Source organism: Pseudopodoces humilis, chromosome 13, assembly GCF_049639895.1.
Source record: "Pseudopodoces humilis isolate 2021_Gansu_Grassland_sample_001 chromosome 13, ASM4963989v1, whole genome shotgun sequence".
Lineage (NCBI taxonomy): Eukaryota > Metazoa > Chordata > Aves > Passeriformes > Paridae > Pseudopodoces > Pseudopodoces humilis.
In genome coordinates this window covers 12,198,407-12,223,523 of record NC_142212.1, presented here as the reverse complement: position 1 = coordinate 12,223,523, position 25,117 = coordinate 12,198,407, and the positions used below count along the sequence as shown (strand labels likewise).

General features: G+C 42.7%; 1 protein-coding gene across 4 annotated transcripts in view; it reads left to right on the top strand.

Annotated features, from left to right (window-relative positions):
* Window positions 1-21,960, top strand: part of ARIH2 (ariadne RBR E3 ubiquitin protein ligase 2) — a 33,353-nt gene extending 11,393 nt beyond the window's left edge. For all 4 annotated transcript variants that reach the window (XM_014251633.2, XM_005522032.3, XM_088062072.1 and 1 more), the window contains 13 exons: window positions 5,988-6,055; window positions 7,747-7,810; window positions 12,481-12,628; window positions 13,145-13,266; window positions 14,155-14,264; window positions 15,103-15,220; window positions 16,483-16,533; window positions 16,634-16,655; window positions 18,160-18,311; window positions 19,378-19,521; window positions 19,876-19,944; window positions 20,922-21,005; window positions 21,477-21,960. In XM_014251633.2, the coding sequence (XP_014107108.1) occupies window positions 5,988-6,055; window positions 7,747-7,810; window positions 12,481-12,628; window positions 13,145-13,266; window positions 14,155-14,264; window positions 15,103-15,220; window positions 16,483-16,533; window positions 16,634-16,655; window positions 18,160-18,311; window positions 19,378-19,521; window positions 19,876-19,944; window positions 20,922-21,005; window positions 21,477-21,548 (1,224 nt within the window). In that variant the 3' untranslated portion in view covers window positions 21,549-21,960. The remainder of the gene's footprint in view (window positions 1-5,987; window positions 6,056-7,746; window positions 7,811-12,480; window positions 12,629-13,144; window positions 13,267-14,154; window positions 14,265-15,102; window positions 15,221-16,482; window positions 16,534-16,633; window positions 16,656-18,159; window positions 18,312-19,377; window positions 19,522-19,875; window positions 19,945-20,921; window positions 21,006-21,476) is intronic.
* Window positions 21,961-25,117: the final 3,157 nt, after the last annotated feature.

Genomic DNA, 25,117 nt, shown 5'->3' with positions numbered 1-25,117 from the left:
GAGGCCAACTAGGTTATGCACTGACAGTTTCACAACCCTGGTGTGACACCAGCAGTGTTTGTCATTCCCAAACTGCAGTCTGCCTCCTAAATATGCTTCTAATCTTGCAGACTGCCACCAGGTCTCTGCATCCCAGAAGGTGAGTGATGGGGTACAGATTAAAACCCTGTGATGAAGCAGAGTTTACGTAGTGCTGTTTGTCAAAACCTTTCCATGGTATTGAGAGTACAGCTACAGTCTCTTAAGTGGCATTTCTTGCCTGCTGCAGCCTGCAGTCTGTAATCAGGAGAAGGCCTGAAATATCAGACAAATCATAACCAATCCTCTGTGTGAAACCTAAAGGTGGAGGGCTTTTTTCTCACTTTTTTTCTTGTGTTCAGTCAAGTAAATTTAAAAAAAAAAAAGAAGAAATGCAATATATATGATTTTGTTGTAAGACTGTCTGGTTTTCCTGTTAGATGAAATTAATTTTAGTTCGGTTTTGAAAACAATCTTCTTATGCTCAGAAACCTGTAACAGATATGAAAGATTTTGCTACAAGACTTTGAACATTTGGGGTGTTTACAGCAGGTGATGTGAATCATATCTCAAGCCCCTGCAACCTCCTGAGTTTTCAACTAGGATTACATATTGGAAGTCTGCTTATAAGAGGTAGATCAAAGGACAAAGTGTGGTCCAAAAAAAAGCCTTGGGTTGCCCTTTCTTAATTTTTGATACTTCTGCAGTTTTATGAGAAGCCCTCCAGTAAAAACAGGACAGCCACATAATTTTTCCAATGGGGCATGGAGGGAGTCAGATCTACTTTCCACAAGAAAAACAAGTATAAAATGATTTTTTTTTCCATTTGTGGGTCACTTTCCTTAACTCAGCAAACTGAAGTAAAGCATGTGTGAAGGGATTTTTTCTTCAGTGAAATTACTCAATACAAATGATGGTTTCTTTCTAAGGTGTTGCTCTATTGCCAGCTCAGCTCAGTCTCTATTTTGCCATAATTTCTCACCAACAGAAACAATTTCAGAGGCTTTTGGTCTGCGTGCCTTTCCTGTTGTAAAGAATTTTAGTGTGTTTTTAGAGGTTTGGATGCAATACACAAACTAGTATCTTTTGAAGTTCATCCTTTCATTGTAGAACTAACAAAAACTATTTGTGGATTAAAACAAATGTTTCTCAAGATTAATCCTATCTGCTTAAATCTATTTGTATAAAAACCTTTGATTAGGGAAAATAACAGAAATGGAAGCTACATTTCTTTATGCCAGATTTGTGTTCTTCTTGGGCAGACATTTCAGTGCAATTCTGATCTAACAGGAATTGTCAGCTTGGTGCAAGATGTCAGCTCCAACCAGACCCTATAATCTCCAACTCATTCTGAATTGAATCTCTTTGAGAATCATGTGATGATTGTTGTTTTAAATTCCTGATACCATACCTCTGCAAAAGTGAGGATTGAAATGCACCTCCAAAAAAGTAGGCCTTCCTTTTGAGAAAAGTGAAATGAACTCATGAGATATGCATGCCATATAAATATGCTTGAGCAATTTCCGTAGAATATAATCTCTACAAAAGATGGTGTGTTTTAACTTTTAGGAAACATTTTTGTCTGAATTAGCAATTGTCAAGGAGGCATGGTTGAAAATATTTTCTTCTGTAAAGAGATGAAACATCAGCTCTCCAAACACCTTGGCTTATCTAAGGAAGCAAGTTGAGACAATTGTTTTGAGCCCTCTGAACACAGCAAGGTACCTGCAGGGATTCTTTGCAAATTCTTTTGATACTGTTTTGTCCTAAAGAGTGCCAGACTCTCTTTCACACTTCAGAAGTGCAAGAATTTTGTTTATCTTAGAGACTAAAGTACCTAGGAGGTAAATGGAGATGGAAGTGGAAAAAAAAATACTGTGCACTCTTCCAGAAAATGGATAGATTTGTGTTTGATGGAGTGGCATTACTATTTTGTTCCACTTTCAAAACATCTGATTTTGTTCAGCACTGTGTAAAATCTTCAGACTTTTTTTACAACTCCTGTGGAGTCTTTTCCTTATGCAGAGCAGCTTCCTCTTGGCACCCTTGCTCTGTGCTGTGCCCCTTTTCCAGTGCACTGGTCAACATTTGGTGCCCATTTCTGGCAATCAGAAGCACTCTGTAAATCAGAGTTGAACTGGAGGTTTGGAAGAGGCTTTGGAGGTGATAAAGTTCCTGTTTTAAAATAAAGTCGTTAATGGCAGGTTGGATGAGATTCTGTCTGTTCAGCTTTGCTGCCACATCATGGAGAAGGAAGTCAGGTCTTCAGTCAGAAATTTTCTGGGTTCAGATTTGGACTGAGTTGATCTTTGATATTAAAGTTTTAAGTTGGTTGTGGAGAAATGAGAATGAGGAAAAGAAAAAAGTTAGCATGACTATTGCTTTCAGCTTCTAAATTTTAATAAATTTAATCCCAGATAGAGGAGTTCTGGAGAAATCAGGCTATGTAGAAGCACTGGCATAATTGATGGGTTGCAGGCAAATACTGAAATAGTGCAACATACAGAATATGCATTCCCCTTTGCACTGGAGTCTGTAGAAGTATTTCACTGAAGGAAGTTGCTGCCAGCAAGACGCCAAATGGGGTGTGTTACTGCCTTTTTTGGTTCTTGGGATTCTAAAATGAGAATAGGAAAGTTTAAACAAAGCAGACAGTTTATCAGAGGCATAAGTTTTTTTAAATGTGTTTTGTGTTTGAGACAAAGCATTACTGTTCCTGAGATCTTGTAGCACCCAGTGACTGGTACGAGACTGAATCAGTGCTTTTTCTGAAGTGTTTTATAAGTTTGAGGTACTTCATTGGGTGAAACTTCTCACTGTCCAGGAAATGCTTCATTGGACAGTGTGCCAGCAGTATCATCTTCTGTACATTGCTTCTTCGGTAGTGCAAGATAATGTATTATGTAAACATGGACCAAACTTCTGATGGCAATTTTTGGTATTTTTCTGTGTTCAGCATGGTTTTGCTCCTGCTTACAAAGAAATATTTTAACTTTTCTGGGATGTTACTGTGGAAAAACTGTCTGACTTGGTACAGTCATTCAGTCATTGTGGGTGTACAATCATTGAAGAGAGGCTGGGGAGCACTGCTAATCAATAGAAGTAGGCTTTTGTTAAACATTTGTTTTTCTTCTCACATTTGTTTTCTGGAATCTCCTCAGTAGTGTTGGCCCCTGATGGTATTTACATTTGTCTTCTGAATTCCCAGCCTTGCTGTTGGTTAGCAGGACATAGCATGTGGTGAGACTCCACTCAGCAGGCACAGCCCCAGCGTCATCAGTTGCTTGCTCCTCTCCCATCCCTCTTTCTTACAGTTTGTTACCTATCTTTAATCTGTAAGAAGTGGTACTTCTGTGCCAAGGAGACTGTGCTTATGTTGCTGCAACTGACTGACTCCGGAAATTCTGTTTCACAAGATCACTTGCGCTCCGATCAGGTAGTATCAAAAACTTTTCTGCTTCAGAGCTTTTATGAAAGTGATCTAATGTCATGGATCAGGCTTTATGAATTGAAAATTTATAATTGTTATGTTCTTGTGTGCTTTATATTCTTCTGTGCTTTTATGATGAAAATACTGAAATTAGCACTACAGCTGATCCAGTTGACACTTGTAGTTGGAGTTAAATAGGAATAGTCACAAGAAACTGTTACTCTTCTAGATCGGTTAGTCTGGCATCCTTCTGGAGCATTAATTCCACACTTTGCCTGACATGAAGTTTGGCTCAAAAGCATTTGATTGTGTTAGGAGAGTTTGATTTCAGAAATGTCTGCTGGTATTTGCCTTTCTCTTTGTACATCTTCAGTCTTGGATGTACTTGACTCCTCCTCAGGGAACAAGTAACTCCATAGAATCGTGATGCTGCTACAAATGCTATACCTCAGGCTCTGAAAATCCAACTGAAAAATACTCATTTTCCTATGTTACAAATTAGTTTCCCGTTTAAGTCCAGGGGTTTGTTTTCTTCTGTCAGTTCTTCCTTACTGCTACTGAGAAATAGTTTCATTACTGCTAAAGAATGATTCATTAGCACGTGGTTTGCATTTGTAGGAAGCCAGTCTTGTAGAGACCACATTCCTGATGCTTGTTTGTTTTACAGACTCAAATGCAGATGTTTTCCTTGTACAAACAAGTCAGAGGTGTCTGTCTGGGTCTGCCAGGCTGGGGGCTTAACATAACAACCCATCCCAGGCTGGCAGTGTCACTTCATCCATGCAGACTGTGTGTTGGCAGCAGCAGCCCTGTGTGCCACGCTTCATCTAATCACAGGCTTCTGTGCTGGGAGGGAGGGCAGTGCTGCCTGGAAGCCTTTGTTTTCAGAGGGTCATATCACATTGCTGATAAAGTTGAGGAAGGTAACATGCCAGATCTTGCACAGCATGAACTAATGCTTTGGTTCTCCTAGAAAAAGGGTTATTTGTATATTGAAAATTGCTGTTTTATTAGTGGGATTTCTTAGTGGCCAGCCAAGTGGGCACATCAGAATATAGAGGTGGGTAAGAGTCAGTTAAACACCACATCTGCTTTGCGTGTTGGTATTGCCCTGGTTTAATTCTCTGACACAACCATGCAGCACTGAAAAATGTCAGTGCAGGACCAGGGCAGTATCATGTGGCAGCAATAGGTCAGTTATGTTGTGAAACTGTACCTTTTCAGCAAGGTTGACTTAGAAGAGTAATGAATATGCTGCTTCTAGGTGTGGAGAGCCTGACTGTTTTTGTAGGAGTGATCATTGCTTGTTTTTCCTTCCAGGATTGTGTTGGTGTGCTGTCTGTACTGCATCACATCCTGTGATTCACCTGTAGCAGCATTAAAGAAGGCCTATGGCATTTCAGCTAGTGATTTGGACTGACAGCTTCTCTAGGAGAAAAAAAAAACCCAAACAACTCTTCCTATAGCTAGAACAGAAGGAGTTGTTTTCTGTGAGCAAAGTAGAGAGATGCCTTGGTGATAGCTCGTCTTGGAGTGCGGGAGGCAGAGCCCTTTAGTGTCAGAGGAGGTTTGAATGCAGAATGTACAGACACCAAACTTGCCCACATGCTTCCTAGCACAAATAGCAGTGGGAGACAGGCATTGCCAGCCCTCTGAATTCCCCTGGAAAAGGTCTGTTGTTTGGAGGACACCTGCTTTGTTTGAACTTTAGGACCTGAAAGGATTGAGAAGCAGGGTGAAGGTCTATCAGCTCAGCAGATGTCTGTTGTCTTGGTGGGCAGGAGTCTTTTTGTGCAAGCAGAGAAGTCTGTTTTCTTCTGAAATAAACTAATACATAAAATGAAGGAGAACTTGTTTGCTTGTACCCTTGTAGCATGACTTTAAATGTCATGTTGCAGTACTCTGATGGTGCTCAGGCTAGGATGGATTGTGCTAGTGCTTGCCAAGAGTCCACGTAATGCAAGCAGCTCTGCATGGAAACAGACCCTGTCACAGTAGTTTTCTGTCTTCCTCTCCACGCCGGTGTATAACTTTCTTCTCTACAGTGAAGGACTGGCAAAATGTTTTGTATTTTCCTCATACCCTTTGCTGTCACAGTTTGCCTGTATTTGCAGCCTGTTGCTTCTTCTCCACCTCAGTAAGTGGTATCTGTCTGCCCTGGAGTTCCTACTTTGCATTTTTGGTGAGGACCCGATGGCAGTCTAGTCTGGCCCTCCAGAGTGGTGGTGACAGTCAGGACTGGATGTGGGGCTTCTATGAGCCGTTAAATTAATCCAGTGCATTCTTGATTCCTTCCTCTCTGTGCTAGTGTAACAAAGTACATGAGTTAGTTTTTGGTACACCCCTACTTCATTCCAGCTTTTGTATTGCAGATGTACTGGCTCTGAGTATCATGTCTAGCAATTTAATGTGCATTGTTTATCACTGGGATATTTTACTGAGTTTGTACAATTTTGATATGAAAATCGTACTCCTAAGCAGAGTGTGGCTTCAAAATGTGCGAAGTTTGACCTTTTTTTTTCTTTTATTTTCCACCTAGGTATCACATGCTGTTGCAAAGCTAGTATTAGTTAGTTTCCACTGGCAAATCTCAGAGATTTTGGAAAGGTAAGTGTAAATAGTCTTATCTTGTCTTTGCTTAGTGCTTTCCCCCCTGGCTTTGCAAAAATGCTCAGGATGCTCCATAGGTGTATTTTCTGGCAAGTGTCTTTGGACCCGGAAGCAGGACATACAGTCCATTTTAGGGAGCAGAGGAAAACTAATCTGATAAACTGAAACTAAAAACTGATCTGTTGAGACTGCACTGCCTGTAAGAAATTTTTAAACAGGGAGAGGGTAGTAGTGATAAATGTCTTTCAGTTTAGAAATTATTGTTATGCTAGGAACCCTCTAGATAGATTTATCTTAAATTTTGAGGTAACAGATTGAGAGTGCTGCATCTGTATTTATTTAATACACATAAAGATAATATATTCTGCTTTGAACATAGGAGCCATAAATCATAAAGGAGTACTGACCCTATACTGATGTAGTCTTCGGTTGTACATTCACACTGAAGTTTTTGTTGACATTAAGTGATGTTTTTTTCCAAGCTGGCCAGCACTTGGAGACCAGGAGAAGATAATGTGAGAGAACTGAGCACTGCAGCTCCCTTGTTTGGTCAGTGTCACTGTAACAAAGCCTTCCAACTGATTTCAGAAAGAGGGTTCGGACTCGGCCCAAACATATGCGAGAAGTGCATTGGGAGGCGCTGCTGGCTGGCAGCCCCTCCACAAAATACTGGCTGAGAACTGAACATTGTCTGAAAATAGAGAGCGTATCAGCTTGACTCATTGTACCCAGACATTTTTGGCTCAGTAGCCAGCAACTTCATCCAGAGAACGTATGGAAAATGCATCCTGTGTATGGATGCTGTTGCCTCCTTGGTTACCCTGTGTCCTGTGAAAGCTTTTCTCTGGGGTTCAAGGAGGGTGAGATTCCTGCATAGCAGCTCAGGGTGATCATGCAGGTTAACTGATGAGACTTAAACATGAGGAAATTTGGGGAAGGGTTTACTTCTAAAATGATGAATTTGCAAATTGTTCTCCAGCCATCTAGTTATCCAACTGCTCTCTTGATACAAAATGACATTCTCAAAAGAAAGCTCACTAGTACAACTAAGTGTTGGTGAGGAGGGAGGACTTGCAGCAGGGCCACAACAGTGATGCTGCTGTTTCTGAATTCAGTGAGATACAAACATTCATCTGCAAAGGAAATCACAAACAGCAAAATGTGTTGCATAATTCCATGGCTGCTGATAGACAGCTTCATATGCCTAAAGGGTGGTAGAGTAATTGCTTAAATAGAAAATAGTCTGGAGTTTAAGTGAGACTTAACAGAGACAGCTTAATTTTACACAGGAATAGGAGACAGTCTGGAGCCTCAGGGGTGTGTGTTATTGTGGACAGTGGCTTAGGACTAGTCTAGGAGTGTGGATGGAAAATCTTAGCTTAAAAATAATTTTCAGGGGAGGGAGATAGTTGTAGAAAAACATTCATCAAGATGTATAAGGGAAATGTTAATCCATTACCAGGAGAAGTAGTATTTCTGGTTCCAAATAAACTCTCATTAAGTTTTGTTGATGGGAGCTCAGCTCTATATATGAAGGAGCCTCACACAGGAGATATTTCCACTTTCCTTGTTGAAACCTACCCTACTATTTGCACAGAGACAACTGTTTATTCAGGCAAGAAGGATCAATTTAACAATGTAAAATGTATTCAGAACTTGATTTGATCATTCTTCAATTGCCTTTTCAGGCACAAGTCTAATGCTGCCCAATTGCTAGTAGAAGCACGAGTTCAGCCCATCTCATCCAAACATGTAAGTATGCAAACTATCCGGTCTGTTCCCTTGGCAGACACATCTGACCCCCATCCCGGGGATTGCATTAGTAACAGCATACTCTGTCCAACGTTAACCCTTTACAAACTCAGGTCTTACACACTGATTCATTGCTGGATTTACTTCTGAAATGAGAATGCATTCAAGAGGTCTCTTATATTTTAGTAGCAGCTTTGCTGTTGGCTTGCAGGTAGTGTTCAAGAATTACTTTCTTCAAGAAAATTAGGATCATTTTTTGGCATGAGTGATGGCAGATGATGGAAGGAGCAGAGTGCATGGGCTTGGCTGCCTCTTTCAATTCTGTTCTCTGTAAAAAGTGACTGAAAGGAAGTTCTGGCAGCACAGAGTGAACAGAGCTTGTCTGTGTCTGGAACAGATTTTTAAAATTTTATCTTTTCTTTTAGCTTTTTTTACCTTTTTATCTATTTGCACTGCTCAGCTCAGGGATGCTTAAGCCAAATCTCCCAGTGAGTTGTGTTGCTGCTGAGTCAGTCAGTGCTGATATTTGAACCAACAACTTGTTTTTTGTAGCCAGGGCTACACAGATCTTCAGATACTTCCCCCCTCCCCTTTAAATAGAAACTTCCTGTTGCATGTTTATAGGTTTCATTCATGGTGGGTGTCTTGGTACAATGCAGAATTACCCTAGGAACACATTGCCATGTGTCAGATTTTGAGTGATAAAATACTGCATCTGGGTTGTGGGGGAGAGATGTTAAAAGCTTGATTTGGCATCTGAGCTCTCTTATAACTAGCAGATAGTGCAAAAGCTAAACTGACAGAAGTGTAAGCTTCATGGGCTCAAGTAATCTGCCTAAAGTCCAGAAAAAAAAAATTCTAAATTGATAATTACCTGCAAATTAGTCCCATGTATTTCAAGATTTATCCAAGTCTTGTATCAGCTGTTGCTTGAGTATTCCCCCTGCAATGGGCCATTCCAACCTCCTTGGCAGGCAAGGTGAAGACAACCGGCACATCATTTCAGTCAGGGTCCTGGGTTTGGACCAAACACTTTCCCAGCTTTAATTTACAGTAACTTTATATTCTGCTCTGAGGAGTTAGGAAGTGGTATAGGAATCTTTTTCGCCCAATGTGGCAACTCAAAACAATGCTTGATGCAAACTTCTATACATACTGCAAAACTGAGACAAAAAACATTACAAATATAAACATGACAAAACTACTGAGACAAAATGCATGCAAATAATTGATGCAGTGAAGAACAGTGTAACTCTTCAGTCCTGTTGCCACTTCCATCTGCTCATGGCCAATCATCTTCTCATGAAATACCTGTAAGAGGAGAGAAAACAGAAAACCCAGTCCCTCGTGGACTGGTTTTCAAAAGAAAGAACTCTCCATCTGGTGTTAATTTTGTGTTCTCTGCCACGGGCATCTGTGGCTACCCATGGGATCCCTGAGCTTTGCCCTTTGTACAGCAGTCTGAGTCTTCATTTGCAACAAATCCTACCTGCCATAGGTTACCAACTGTCCCCATGTTAAGACCAGGTCCTGCCTAGAGTCCATCCCCATGAGCAGCTCTAAGCAATTGAGTTGCCTAAAGCTTCAATGAGTCAGGTAGTCCTTTAATCAGGGAGTTTATTCTCTCTGGCTCAGCAAACAACAGCATGGGAGAAGACTGAAAGGTTGCAAGACCCCTCTCGTGTATCAGTTGGAGGCAAGCAGTCTATTGCACACTCTCAATGAGATTACCCTATGCTGGAGTGGGGATAGGGATGGGTTCTCCCCTCTCCAGGGGGTTTAAACCTCCTGCCCAATAGGCTGTCCTTTGAGTCAGAGACCAGGGCTCTCTGTCATTATGCGCTGTGAAGGACACTCTGGGACCCCAGGGTCCTTGTGTTTTGTCCTCCAACAGCTTTATGCTGTCCGCCCCAAACCATCAGTGAAATTCTCCATACATACTGTTTTGGTTTCCTTTGCTTGCCTGCTGTATTTTTCTTGCAGCTGAGCCAGCTCACTTGCAGAATAGGGCATTTGTTTAGTTGTTGCAGTGGGTGCTGCCTCCTCACACTCCCTCTCATAAGCAGCGTCAGTCTTTATGGGCAGAGTTTAGGGAGAGGTTGGGGTTCTGGCTTTGCTGTATCAAGCTCCTCCCAAGGATAAAGGCAGGTGACATCATCATCAGTAAGGTCCACCTCTTTAGTGAGTCTGGAAAGCCCCATCTCATTCTCCAAATCCTTCCCCTTCAAGCAGGCAATCTGCAAATGTAATTCTCTTTCTCTTACAAGAGATTTGTTTAGTCAAACGTGCAAGTTTTCTGTTAGTATCTTTTCAGCATTTAGCTCATTATGTGTTTTCTGCTGGGCACTGTGTTCTGCCTCCAAGGTCATCTGCAGTATTTTAGCCAATTCAAAGACCCATTCACCACCTTATCTCATTGCTTAGCTCTGTGCTTATCTCTTTGAACAACTATTAAAGCAGCTCCCAAAAGTGTGCAGACTATGGATTTTCCCTTACCAATTTTTCTTCTTTTTTGTTAAATACTGTATTTTTTCCACAAGGCCAGGCAGACATTGCTAATTTTCTTCAGCCCAGTTCTGTCCATTCAAAGCTGGACAAGTTTTATAATCTTTTAGCAAGTCTAGCTGAAGGTAGCAGTTGAGATTGTGCTTTTCCCAGGTTACCATGATGTCTCTGTTGGAAAATTCAGCTTCGACTAAATGACAGTTCTCCTTTGTCCAGCACTGTGTTGTCCCAGTAGAAAGTAGCTCCTCACCACTCTCAAGGACACCCTGCTCACTTCACCTGAAAAATTGTCACACCCTGAGCGCTCTCAAGTGCTTGAAAGGGATTTAGCTACTTTGCTACCCCTGGGCAGAGTGCAGGGGAAGACAACAAACTTCTCAGGAGGTTAAATAGCAAACTTTTACGTACAAACTTTGGACCATAAAGGACTTGGCAAATATTAAAGCAAGATCCAATTAAAGTAAGGCAAGGCACTGACTTAGCAAACTCTAATCCATCCAGGTTTCAAGAAAAGGAAGTTAGGAGAAGAAAAAGAAAGAAAGAAAGAAAAAAGAAAAAGAGAGAGAGGTAATGGTAACCACCTTGGATCCAGTCAATCTTAGCTGCTGTAAGATCCAAGGCAGTGGGACTCATCAAGGCTGCATACTGTAATTACAGCCTTTTTTCTGTTCTGATCCCTTGCCACAGGTGTGGCTTTCAGTGTTCCAGTGGCTTGGTCCACTTTAGGCCTGGACCAGAGGCTCCAGGCCCCAGTGGGTGGGATGTGGAGCAGTGGCCACACCCAAACACACACTTTAGTTGTTTTGAGCCATTAATAATTTCTCCAGTGTCCTAGAAATGGTGATTTTATTTTAGGAAGAAAGATACTATGGTTAAAAGGTTAATTTAAACTTGATTTTCTAGGCAATTCATTACAGTTTGTGTGTGCTAGAGCAAGGTGTTCTGTGCTTCAGCTTGTAATGCAGAATGATTCTGGGGACAGATGCTCATAGTGAGTGTCTGTAGAGGGACTGACCCCATAGTGTGAAACTGCAGTGGTGAGCTCAGAGAGGCAGCTTGTGAGGGTTTGAGGTGGCACGTGTGCTCTTCAGGCTGAGCAGCTGATCCAGGCAATCAGTGCAATTACAGACTCAGTGAATCTTGTTCTGGTCTGTAACTGAAGCCACTTAGAACAGATTTGCATTGCTTCCTCTTTCATGTGGCCATGCCATAAATCAAGTTCTGTCAGTCATGTGGCTGCATATCACGGGGCTGCTGCTCTGCATCTCTGGCAGGCAGAGATCGGTGTGGAAACTGATGGCAGGCTCACACCAGCTTCTCCACGAGTAGCAAAGTGGTTGCAAAGTGATTATATGACTTGTCTGTGAAAGGAAAAACTGGAACATAAACTGCAGCTGACAGCTTTGTAGAGCCTTGGTTTTGATGATGCCGAGCTAGACCTAGTTCTGCAGGTCCCAGGGGTGAGTGGAGATGTGTTGCAGGCTAGATCTGTTGTCTGGGGATCAGCTTTGCACTACATAGGGGGAAACCAGACTACTTTCAGTGGTTTGGTGAAGCAATAGCAGTTATGCCTGATTTGAAACAAGCCCTCTTAATCCTTTTCAGCTGAAGGGACGATGCCTATTTTGCCAAATGTAGCATAGGCAGAAGATAAGAGATGGGAGGTGATAGTTTGTGAATTCCCTTTCCTCTCTGTATAAACACTCTACAATTGCGTCTCCCATTACCCAGAATTACTGTCTGGTACAAGGGCAGTGCTAAGTCTGTTTGCAGTGACAGCTGCTCTCCAGAGCCTGTGGAGATAGTCTGGCCCAGCTAACAAAGAATATTAGTAAATCCAGGCAAGGACTAACACAATGACATATTTCAACCAAGGTGAGAGTAAGAACCAGAAAAGTAAAGGTGAGTTCTGGGTAGCAACAGAGGAGAAGCAGAAACTCTTCAGCAACTGTTAACTTGTGCACTGTGGGATTAGAGGTTCTTGGGAAGGACTGACTGTTTGGGGCAGTGCAGCACCTTAACACACCAGCTGCTTATGAACCTGCTCTGGCCTGGACCTCTGTGGAGACCACTGTCACAGTGAGGGTGGGGCAGGTGTCTGTGGATGAGCTGAAAATGCTCTAGGAGGTCTGGGACGCTTTCACTTTGATTTGTTTCTCTCCCAGGCAATGGTACATTCCTCCCACCACTGCGCAGTGTGCATGCAGTTTGTCCGGAAGGAGAACTTGCTCTCCCTGGCTTGTCAGCACCAGTTCTGTCGCAGCTGCTGGGAGCAGCACTGTACAGTGCTCGTCAAGGATGGTGTTGGAGTTGGTGAGTTCAAGGTGGATGTGGTGCTGGGTCTGTATTTGCCCCACTGGCCATGCTGATGAGTCAAGAGCAAGATTGTAACAAGTTAGAAACTGCAAATCTGTTGAATAGAATTTGCATCTGTGATGATGGACTGTTGCAATGCCCCTGGAGTGCTTGTGGATGCAAGCATCTGTTCCCTTTGTGCTGGGGAGAAGCCAGTAGTTGCCAGAGTTGCTTTGGGCTTTTCCCAGCCTGTCTTTCATGTTGGCATGGCAGTAACTTGTAATTTTCTAATTTAAGTATCTGACCTTGTTAATGCTGGTTGAAGCACTCACTGGTCCTGGATACACATGTGCCCTGTCATCTTTTGGTGAAGACAGTTGGGATTCAGCTTTTCAGGAGCCCAGATTTGTTTCACAGTTGTATCCCTCTTGCCACAACAACAGATGGCTCCAAGGAAACTGTGTTCAATACTCTCTGTGCATTCACCCCTTAGTATAAGTTGCACTGTTCTGAGATGTTGGTTTCTCTTCTCAGGGGTGTCCTGCATGGCTCAGGACTGCCTACTCCGGACACCAGAAGACTTTGTGTTTCCATTGCTGCCTAGTGAAGAGCTGAAAGACAAATACAGGCGCTACCTCTTCAGGGACTATGTGGAGGTAGTAGATTTTTTCAGTTTTAAAATACCGTGGGTCAAGTCACCAATGACTTGCAGAAATTTTGTTTGAAATGTCTTGCATTTTTGATTAGAACTGCAGTAGCTGCAGCAAAATTTCCTCAATAGGCATGATGTGGCTGCTTCTGTAAGACAGCCTCACTGACAAAATGCTCTAGCAGGTTGCCAGAGTAAATTCTGCTGTAAGGTCATCCACTAACTCCTTGGCTGGTGCTTCAAAATCCTCAGTGTTGCAGCTGAGAATTTCAAAACTTCAATCTGATTATTTAAGTCCTTCTTGTTCATACATAAATATTTTTAGGTTCAGAAAAATAGGTCCCTCAGCTTAGGTTAGCCCAGCCAAATTGGCTTGCTCAATTACATTTTATGTGAGCTTTCTTGAAATTAAAGCAGCAGTTGTTAAGGTTAAATATGCAGGAGTATTCTGATAAGTGGGAACAGACAGGGAATACTAAAAAAGCAGCAAAGCAGTATAAAAGCATGGTTTCACCTCAATAAGAGACCCTTTGGGAAGAAATGGCCAGCACAGGAGAGCAGCTGAATAGCTTCTGGGAAATAAGGAGAAGATGGGGAAAGAGCTCAAAAGGAGTAAAATTGTTTAGTGTCTTTGTGGGGTTTTGTTTGTTGTGCTGACTTAGCCTGTAACTGTGCATTTGAATTCCCCCTAGAGAAGCTGAAAGTAACTAACAAACCTCTTCCATGTTAGGAGATGCAGGGTCTGCTCTGATAGCCAAGACCTGGTGACACTTTCCACTCTTTTATAATACAAAATAACTGCCTTGTATGTTTTTGAGGATAGGAATGGTTAAAGTTGAACAGATAATGGTCTCCTGCACCCAGTGCTGATCTTACTCCCTTGTTGTGTCCACAGAGCCATTACCAGCTGCAGCTGTGTCCTGGTGCAGATTGCCCTATGGTCATACAGGTACAAGAGCCAAAAGCCCGGCGAGTGCAGTGCAATCGTTGCAATGAGGTCTTCTGGTAAGAAACAGAGAAGCTTACAGATTACAGGGAAAGTGTGTGCTGTCCTCAGAGTCAATCCTTTTGCTTGCCAATAGTTTTGGTGTGTGGAAGTATCTGAAATGCTAGAGTTGTTTGTAACTTGAGCTAGCCTGAGTAATTGGACACTTGTGATCTAACTTCTGCAGGTGGTCAGACATCCTCTTGTTTCTTAAACTCCTGGGAACTTGGGTGTTCTGACAGCAGAGGACACAGAGCTTGAGTAACTAACGGGTTACAAATCTACCATTCTCACATTTTGGCTAGGTTAGGCTATGTTATTTTCCTACACTCTGTTTGATACAGATTCTGGTAGTAAACATGGAGTGCTCCTTGCTTTCTGCTGCTATTGAGTGTTTAAGTTTATTAAAAACATTTGACTCCCTTAGAGTCAGAGAGACTCAGCTTTCTGGTATCTCCATGCAAATGGCCCTTATTCACCTGGGGTTGTCAAGTCATGCTAATACAGATGCCTGATACCTGCCACTGGAGTCAAGCTACTTATAAGTGACTGGTCTACCCCAGAACTCTGCTGTCATGTAGATAGACAGCATAGAAGATACATAGGTAGGCTCTAGGAAGGGACACATCAGCCCTCAGACATGTGATTTCTCAGGCCTGAATCCACTTTCATCCGACTCTGGCTTTTACACAAGAAGGGGGAATTGGAGTTTAGTCTTGGTCTTCACACTCTACTAATACACAAGAGCATTTCCATCCCTTACTGGGGCCTCCAGATTTTGGTCAGGAAAACCTCAATCCTTGAGTCATTTCTGTAGAAATTGATATGTCTTTTTCTTTTTTTCTCCCCACTATTAAGCTTTAAGTGTCGGCAGATGTACCATGCGCCCACAGACTGCGCTACCATTCGGAAATGGCTTACCAAGTGTGCAGATGACTCTGAAACAGCCAACTACATCAGTGCTCACACTAAAGATGTAAGGACAGGCACCTGCATGTTATTTCTTGTCCTCTAGCCCTGCCTGGAAAGCAGGATATAATTCTGTGCACACGTAGCATTGTGTTCTTCTTTTTCACAGACTGCAAATTCTCACAGCTCCCTAGGGACTGTCAAGAAGCTTCTGTCAGAAGCTACTGTCATATGTGAACTAATTTTGTCCCTATGGCAGTGATAGAACTCAGCTGAATGCTTTGGGAATGCTTTGTGTAGGAAGCTCAGCTGCCCTCCTGCAGTAAGGACCTGGTGGTCCTTATTCCAGACCTGGTGTGAATGTCTTTGACTGCCAGGTGCACTGTCCTCCCACAGGCAAAAGAATTGTGGCTACAATGAAATGATCAGTGGAGGTGTATTTAAAATGCAAGAAGAGGGTGTCATAAGTGCAAAGTCAGTACTATTCCAAGATTTGAAGTCTTAATGTCTTTTTGGAATTTTGTGGCCTCACTTCAAAACAGTTCTTGGCTACATTTGTGCTACCATGCCCAGTGGCAATTGTGACAGTAGTGATTAGCTGCAGTTATGTTAGGAAAGGAGGTATTTAGATGGACCAGGGATCTCAAGTTCCCTTCCTTCTCTGGAGAAGATGTCAGCATGTGATGGTATTGTTCCTGCCATGCTTGTTTATAGAAATAAGACTCCATTTTATTGAGCACTGTCCTGGAACACATTTTGCCTGACATGAAAATTTATACAAAGTAGCAAAACTCACTTCCTCCTTTTTACCTATGCAGCTCAAAAAATGTGTCTGGACACCTGGGTATCTGTAGAGTGAGGGTGTGTGCATCTCTTGTGGTTAGGCAAATTTTCTGCAGGTAGCTGAGACATCATTTGTTAGTGGCTGCTGAAGGCAGAATATAATGACAATTATCTGTAGTCAAAGTAGGTGTGATACACTGTCATACATGAACTAATTGTGTCTCTGTGCCTGAGTAAATGCAGAGTGGTAACGCAGGAAGACCTTCAGTTTTACAAGGAGTAACAACAGTAAATTTGTTCTCTTGAGCAAACAGTCCAGTGCTGCAGTGTAGCTTCCTGATTTTGCCTTTCTGCTGTCTTTTAAATGGAGCTGTCAGGAACTGGTGGGAAGCAGGATATAAATGCTAATATTCTCATATGAGAATATTTCTCATACATGAATGCATATTTTTAAGAAAAAAAGGCAGAGAGAAATAATGACACAAGTGCTGTCATTCTTCAGAAGGCTGTTAGAGTTGGATCTAACAATTGTGTCTGTTTCCTCAGTGTCCCAAGTGCAATATCTGTATTGAAAAGAATGGAGGCTGCAATCACATGGTGAGTAATTCCCTGAACACGTCAAACCTCCCTTGTTCTAAGTGGAATTTTTTTCCCACACTTTCTGCTAACCAAATGCTTCTCGTCTCTTCTTTTTCAGCAATGTTCCAAATGCAAGCATGGTAAGTTGGGCTTGGAAGCTGTTTTCTCTGCAATGTTTGTAAGTGGTGATGATCCCTTCACTTTTTTTTTATGATTTTAAGATAAATTGTGAACACAGGCTGAAATATTTTCCCCCTAGTAAAAGCTGAACAGGATATTAATTACAGATTTCTGTGTGATAGCTTTTTTTCCCCACTGGCTGTGATCTCAGCTGTGTTCTGATTCAGTGCTGGTTTGGCTTCTGCCCCTGACATGTCTATTGGATAGAGAAGTCTCCAAAATATTAACAGTGGAATCCATATCACAGGAGATCTTTCCATGTAATTGTATTTGTAATCAGCTGAAAATATTGTCAAACATAGCCATTTGCTCAGATCAGTTTAAGTCCTTCTGCTTAGTGATGGAAATAATGAGCTTCAATCCAGGTGAAACTGCAGGAGCTGTGAACTGTTATATGTAGCAGCAGGTGTCGAACTTCTCAGTCTACTCCTGTGCAATTAGCAGCCTAAGTGTCTCTGACCCTTTCTGTGGCCCTTCAAAATGACATGTTCTTGCACTTACCTTTTCATGGCAGAATTAATTTCTGTTGCCTTGGAGTGAGATAGCTGTATTCAGCCCTCTGAGTTAAGTGTACCACTAGAAACTATTGTAATACCAGCACCTTATTGGGAAGGTGATTAAAGATGACTGTCCTCTCTCATTTTCTTCACTTTGGGGTTCTCAGCAGCACTGGATGTGCTTTGATGGAGCTCTGTGACAAGGGGGAGCAGGCAAGTGCCAAGATACCATGGTGACTTAGCACTTGAGAAGGTTGATGAACTCAGGAATTACAGATTTCAGTCTCGTTATCATAAGTAACACAGAAGGGATTCTTATTGTAGCAACTTAATCTCCATCTTTTTTCCTTCACATCAGATCACTCACAGCCTCACTCCAAAATCAGAAAATTGTCATGTTTTGCTATTTTTACTATTGCTGTCTTTACTCTGCCTTCTTCCTATTTCAGCAGCTTCTAACTCGAAGTATCATAAACCACTGACATCTGACATTGCCTGGGCTGTTCCCTCCTGGAGAGAACTAAAGGCAGACTTTCTTTTGCATTACTTAGCTCATTTTAGGATCTGGTTGTTTGTGTTTTATTCAGAGAGAGGTTTGTATGGGGCAGTGTGCCCATGGTGGGGAGGGTGCAACTCACAAAAGAGACTGGCAGCCTCTTTAACCCAAAGTTAAAGACAGTATGTGCAGGGTGAAGTGCAGTTCTGCCCAGTGGTTTTGGTGTACAGGATGCAGAACTTCAAGGTTTATTTTCCATAGTTAAATGAGAGGCTGTGCAATTAAAATCTTCAAGACAGGCTGGTATTTTTGGCTCACTGTTGAGTTCTGTTTTGCAAGATGATACAAAACGTGTGTGTTTCTTGGCTTAGCAGAAATGTCTGAAAACAGATGGGCTCTATCTCCTGAAGCTTTTCTTTCGCAGAGGTTTTTTTCTGTGCATCACAGTGGGTTTTTTGCTGTTTTCTGCAGACTTCTGCTGGATGTGTCTGGGAGACTGGAAGACTCACGGCAGCGAGTACTACGAATGCAGTCGGTACAAAGAGAATCCTGATATTGTAAACCAGAGTCAGCAAGCACAGGCCAGGGAGGCCCTTAAGAAGTACTTGTTCTATTTTGAGAGGGTAGGAGACATCTCCTTGGCCAGAGCTGCTGTAGCCTTTTAATGCTCCCTGCCTGGTGCAAAGGTCATTGCCAGCAATCTCCATGCAAGAAACTGCCCAAAGAGAATCTGTGCAGAATTTTCAGGCCCTGTTGTTTTTCACTCAAAATCCTGCCCTGAAAGTCCCATCCAAACCAGTGATGTCATACCCAAAGCAAATTGTATTCACTCCCGTATTCTCTTGTGCTAGAGAAAATCAGTATTACTTGTGTGCCACTGTACCATGTACCTGCAGGCTGAGTGCTACTGCAGTAGATAGATACTGCTCCAATAATTTTTTTTCAGGACTTGGGATCTCCCTTTCTCTGCAGTATGTCTTTATACAGATAAAAACTAAATAAATTCTACCATATTCAAAGCTCCATTTGCTATAGCAAGGGTTTACTAAAATTTCATGTAATCACATTTTTAAAAGTTGCTATCAGCATCTCTGTCCACACAGCAGGTTCCATGCACCTGGCCGTGCAGAGCAACTCTACAGCAGCATCTCTAGAAGAGAATGTGGTAGAGGTTAAATACTGCTGTGTTCAGTTTCCCCATTAACATGAGTTTGTGCTTCACAGCATGAGCCAAGTCCTGTCATAAAATAAATGTCTTCATTCCTGTCTCTCCAGTCCAACAGGCTTTGGGAAATAGCCATGTTTAAAATGTACACGTGGATATTGGAGTTCACTCAGCCCATGTCAAATGTTAATTTAAACTCTTGGCCTTCCTATAGAGATCCTTTAAGTAGAGGAATCACCACGACTTTCCCCCTTGTTAGACACAAGGTCACTGTGTGACCAGAGAGCATTCCCACTTGGAGGAGCTGGGTTTGCCCCTGCTCTTGCTACTGTCAGTCTGTTGTGTACAGCCTCCACCACTTGTTACTGAAGGTGCTGCCTTGCCATTCTTTCCCACAGCATGTCTTGCCTTGCTGGACTCCTGCCTCACTCCAATTTCTGCTTGCTAGTGCTTGTGCTTTTACAGCAGTAGTACTCTGTTCTCATGCCGTTTTTTTCTTTTCCCTCTCTCCTCACCCCTTCCAGTGGGAGAATCACAATAAAAGCCTACAGCTGGAGGCACAGACATACCAACGAATCCAGGAGAAAATCCAAGAAAGAGTTATGAACAACTTGGGAACATGGATAGATTGGCAATACCTACAGAATGCTGCAAAACTACTTGCAAAGGTGGGTAATTGTGTCTTGTTTAGCACAGAGAAGAGACTATATGCCAGAATGCTAAATTCATAACATCAAGTAAGGAAAGGAATTTAAGAGTTGTGGTTATGTGGGACAGTACTTCTGGTCTAGGACGTGAACTAACCAAAAATCATCTAGAAGTGACCTCTGTGAAGTCATACTCCACAATACACAGACCTGCACAAGTTCTTCCAAGGAAGGTATAGGAAATTCTACCAGGAAGTGTTCAGTTGTCAGGAGGTAGCTTCTTAGCCTGTAGTGATCACATAAATGTGACTGTGCTGACTTCCAAGACTGAGACTCTTGTCCTTTTCTCTCTCTCTTCCTCCCACTCTTGGACAGTGTCGTTACACCCTGCAGTACACATATCCATATGCCTACTACATGGAGTCTGGTCCCAGAAAGAAGTTGGTAAGATGCTCTGCTCTTTTTTTGCTGATGACTTTTTGGGATATAGCTGGCAGCATGCTGGGCTGAATTCCAGAGCTGGGCAGTGTCTGAAATATTAGTCCTGAGTTTGATGTAAGGACAGGATAAATAGGTGGGTTTGCACCTTTCTTCCTCACTTCAAGTTGACCAGCAGCTCTGTCCTCTTATACATTACATTATTTTCCCAGGGGACTTCACTGCACTTTCACTAACAAGCCATTTATCCAGAATGTTTTGAGGCTGGAAGTGTGCTTTTATTTCTTGGTAAGATTTATCACAATGCTGTGGGTCATATTTCCTGTGAAGAGCTGCTGGAGGAGAGCTTTTCCTTGGATCAGGAAAATAATAGGAAAATAATAAAAATAAATAATAAAAATAAAATAATAATAAAAAAGCTTTGCTTTTTATTCCTGCTATAAGTTCCTTGCTGGCTTGGTGTATCTCATGGGCTGAAAAAGTACAAAAATAACCTTGAATTCAGTGAAGAGGTTTTCCTTTGACTCAGCTGTCCTGTAAAACCTGTTATAGAATCTTTCTTCATGGCATCATGTGTTCTCTAAGGCTGTGGATAGATGTTCTTTTCTGGATCTGACTGTGCCAGTGGAACAAGTTGCTGCTCCCAGCAGTGGTTAACAGTCACTCCATTTTGCCTGCAGTGCTACTTACAAGAGCATTTTGTGACCTGTTTATGTCAAAATAAGTTGAATTAGGATATATTAGTCAAGTGTAGTGTTTTTAGGCCGACTGGGTTAATTTTGAGTGATGCAGGTTGGGGAGTGCTCACACAAGAAATGCCCGAAAGGGGTGATCCTATCTAGGTGAAGGTGGATAAGGAGGAGACACAAACCTGCTCTGCCACCACTGCTGTCAGCAGAACACATTTGTCTGCTCCTCAAGCGTAATGAAACTGCTCCACTAAATTAGTTTTTTGTTGATGTCTCTTATTTTGCTCTTTGCAGTTTGAATACCAGCAGGCCCAGCTGGAAGCTGAAATTGAAAATCTCTCATGGAAGGTGGAGCGAGCAGACAGCTATGACAGAGGGGTGAGTGTTCTGCTTGCTTGAGCCTGTTGGCCAGATTTTGTTTGTTGGGAGCAGCTCTAAGTGCATGAGCACTAAGGCTGTCAAGTGAGGGTTCTGAGAAACTAGATCCAGAAACCATCTTTAGCCAGCAGATGATGTAGAAGCAGAGTGCCCACTGCCTTATGGGAGAAGAGGGAGGGCTTCGGGGATTCCTGTAAAATGAAACAAGCCCCACGGAGCTCTGGAGGAGACTGCAAGCAGCCTTCTGGTGAAAAGCAGGTTTCTTAAGTGTGTAGCATTTTAGACAGAGCAGAGGTAACTGCAGAGGGAGCTCAGATAAAAAGGAAAAAGATCTGGGGTCTTGTAATCCAGAGTGTGCAGGAAGTGTGCAATGGTTGGTGCTTCTCAAGCTGGAGTTCAGTGTCTCCCTGAGGAAAATAAGGTCTTCTTCAGAGATTTTATGCTAACAGTTTGTACCTTCTCTTTTACCAGGACTTAGAGAATCAAATGCACATAGCAGAGCAGAGACGGAGGACCCTGCTGAAAGACTTCCATGACACATAAGAGAGGAGGAAGTGACAATGCAGGGGTGAGAGCAGCGAGTGAAGTGATGTCAGCTTCACTGGGATAAGCAGGCACTGCCTCTGGGAGAACACGGCCAAGGACAAAGCCACCCCTCCCCTTGCAAGTCAGACACATGCAAACACCACCTCTTAGTCCAGTTTGTTCTCTTATCTTTCTGTTTCTGTTTCTGCCAGGCTAGAGGCCAGAGCTCAGATTGGCATATCCTGGGCCATTTTCCTCCTGCCCTTGATGGTTTCAGAAGAGGAGGGAGTTTTTTTCTGAATGGCTGTTAATAGTGTTAGATCATTACAGTTTATGTAATTTTCAATGGTTGTACAATTATACAGACAAACCTTAGAATAACACAGAACCCTTTTTAAAAATAAATTGGCAGTGGAGTGTTTTTCCTTAATCTGCTTGTAAATTTAATGGGCTTTTCCCCCCCTCTCCCTTCCTCTGACCCAAAAATCCTCCTAGTCACTAAAGGAGGTTAAAAAATATCTTGGCTAGATTTTCCGATGCTCCTTTAACCAGGACGTTGCAGCATTGGCATTGCATGAGGAGAGTGGCTGGTGTTAAGGGTGGCTGCTGCTGTGTCTGGCCTGACAGTACTCACAGTGGCCATGATTCAGTATGATCACATGTGACATCTCTTTTTCTTGTAAATCAGCTGTGCAAAATCCAGCTATACAAACAAAAGAAAACAGAGGAATTGCAGGGGACAGACTGGGTTAACATTGGGGGATATGCCTTGAGTTTGAGAGAAATCAGATTCTGCATTTGATGAATTTTAGGTCTTCCATGTAGATTTTTGCTTTACTTGTTTTTGTGGGGAGGATGTTGTATTGCCAAAGTGAGTGATGAGGGAGTAGTAGCATACAGTTGTTAATCAAGGCTTGGGGCTTTTGCAGAGTGAAAGAAAGAATCCATGTTATAACAGTGCCATGCAGCCTGATAAAGATTATTTGTGCCTGCTGGGTAGCATGGCTGAGAAAAATTGATCTCGTTCATCAAAGTGAGACTAAACACCACTACATTATGAGGAAAAAAGATTATGTACGACACACTCCCTGGCACGTGTTGGCAATGTGGACAGGCACTTGAATACAGGTGCACTGCTTGTGCAGAGCCTGCACCAAGCCAGGCAGAAAATTACCTAGCAAAATTAATTTATTTGTATATTAGTATTGATGCTGGTGGGAACTTATCAGAAAATTGATTGTTAGGAGCATGTGGAGCTTTTTTATTAACATTCTCTTTTCTAATGTAAAATATACACTAAAATAAAAATATTAAAACCTAGTTCATCTTAGTAGGGGTTAACATGAAAAAGGTTACTTAAATGCTGACTCTTGCCTGTTTGCTACAGGAAGCAGGCCACTTTATAGGATTTCAGATATCTGTGTCACTTGCACCAGGAGCTTGCTGTTTGCAGCCGGTAAGGTGCAGCTGGAGTCTGATCTGAGGAAATTTTCACCTCTGTGGGGAACTCTTGGGATTCTCTTCTATGCTGTATTTGGAAGTGTTGCCTTTGATGCATCCCTGTATTGTTCTTATGCAATGTCACTTGATAAAGATTAAACTGGAGGGGGGAAAAGTGCTAAATCCCTGTGTGTCAGAATAAGCTAACTGCTGTTTTAACCTCTTTCATGTACCTGAGACATGTGACCCAGTTATTTGCAGCAGGTGTAATTGGGCTCATAGATTTTATCAAGACTGATGCTTTAGTTTAAACAAGGAGTAGCTGTCACAGGAGCTAATCCTGTGGCCATGCTTGTTGTACACAGCAGAAAATTTCAAACTGAGAGGCCTTTTCCTTCCTCCCTCCCATCCCTGGTGTGGGATCTATCCTCAGGGAACAAGGGGATGCGCTGCGAGGAGCTGCTGACCGTGGAGTGAGTGTTACAGCAAAAGCAGCTGGGGGTTGGGCAGGCTTGTGGAGAGATGGCTGGAGTCAGGGAGCAGGGAAGGGGTCTGTGGTTTCTGGGAGCAGCGCTGCTTGCTGTGCAAGAGATCTCCATAGCCATGGCTCCTTGCATTCCTGCTCTGTCCTGTTCTGGCTCCCCTTGAGGCTGGAGCTGTAGAGATAGATTTGACCTTTCTCCAGCCACTGTCTCTTGACTTCATTTCTCACTCTGCACCCAGCAGCAGCCTCTCTGTGCCCTCCTCGTGATATATCCTAGAGGTCAGTCTCTCTTCCTCTCCCCTTCCCAAATGTCTTGGCATGCTGCTTCCATGGGAAGGGATAGTGGAGGAGGGAAGGTTTGCTGAGACACAGCAGTTTACAGTGAATACAACCAATGCTTAAACTATTATTTAAAAATGTAATGTGCAAAGTACTGATGAGGATAAAAGCTGGTGTTCGTGTTGTCTAAACATAACTATCTTAACACCTAATGCCTTTGCAGAACATGTACGTGGAGTTTCCTAATCCCAAAGAATTTTCACTTCTGTTACGTAATTGTCCGGCTTTGAGCTAAGTGAGAATGAGGTTTTGTCTCTCTCCTTCCCTCCTTCCTTCCCTCCCTCCCTCCCTCTTCTGTGCCCCCACAAAATATTTGCTATGAATCCTTGTTTGTAGACAAGCCAGACCATATAGCTGTGGCCAGGCTTACTGAACAGGCTGCTGAGATGCTTGGCTGAGGAACAGGAATAAGGATTGCACAGTGCACCCACTAATTCTTTCAAATTTTCTGAAACTAGAGCTTTGTCAACAGTTCCATTTCTTTTTAAACAAAACATCCTTTCTGAAAGTGGTGAAAGTCCTGGGTTGCATCCACAGATCCTATTTCATACTTTGGGAAAACAACAGGACTTGGTTTTGCAGTGCAGGCAGGACCACTTCTGTACAGAAAGTCATGGACTTCAAGATGAAATGTGCAAGGCACAGGGGCTGCTGGCTGTGTGTGTAAGGTGAATGACACTGCTCAGGAGGCAGGTGACAGGAAGGAAATGAGGATTCTCAGCACCACAAGAAAAGGCCATTTTCCCCCCCCTGTAATAAGTACATGGTCCTCTTTGTGTTAGCAAGGTTATATGGATGTAGGTAATAAAAAGTGTGGCTCAGGAGCCATTAATTCTGAGGTACAAGTTTCCCTTTGATGCGTTACTGCTACAGACGTGGAATATTTGCTCTCTTTTTTCTTTTTTGCACTTATTTCCAGCTCCTGCGCCAGCCCACCACCTCTCCATCCTTGCATCTGGTACTCTTTTTATTTGGGCTTTGCTTGTGTTAGTGCATTGGCTGCCTCATCTCTGTTCGTCCTCAGGCTTCCCAGACTGTAACAAAACGTTTTTACTGACACCATAAACTGCATGACTGCTGCCCTGTGCAGCGAAGTCTCTGTGCCCGCCCGCAGACGGGGCAGCAGGAGGTTTCTGTACTATAGTCTTGCACTCTAAATTTTAGACTTTTTAAGCAGGTGAAAAATAGAACTTTATTTTTAAATGAGGCACTCGTTCTGGGAATTCCTTTCTCGGCCTCGGTCTGGTTGGGGTTCTGGGACAGCGTTGAGGTATGTGGGTGGGCATAGGACTGCTCCCACCCCTCGCTTTTCTTCGCAGGCACC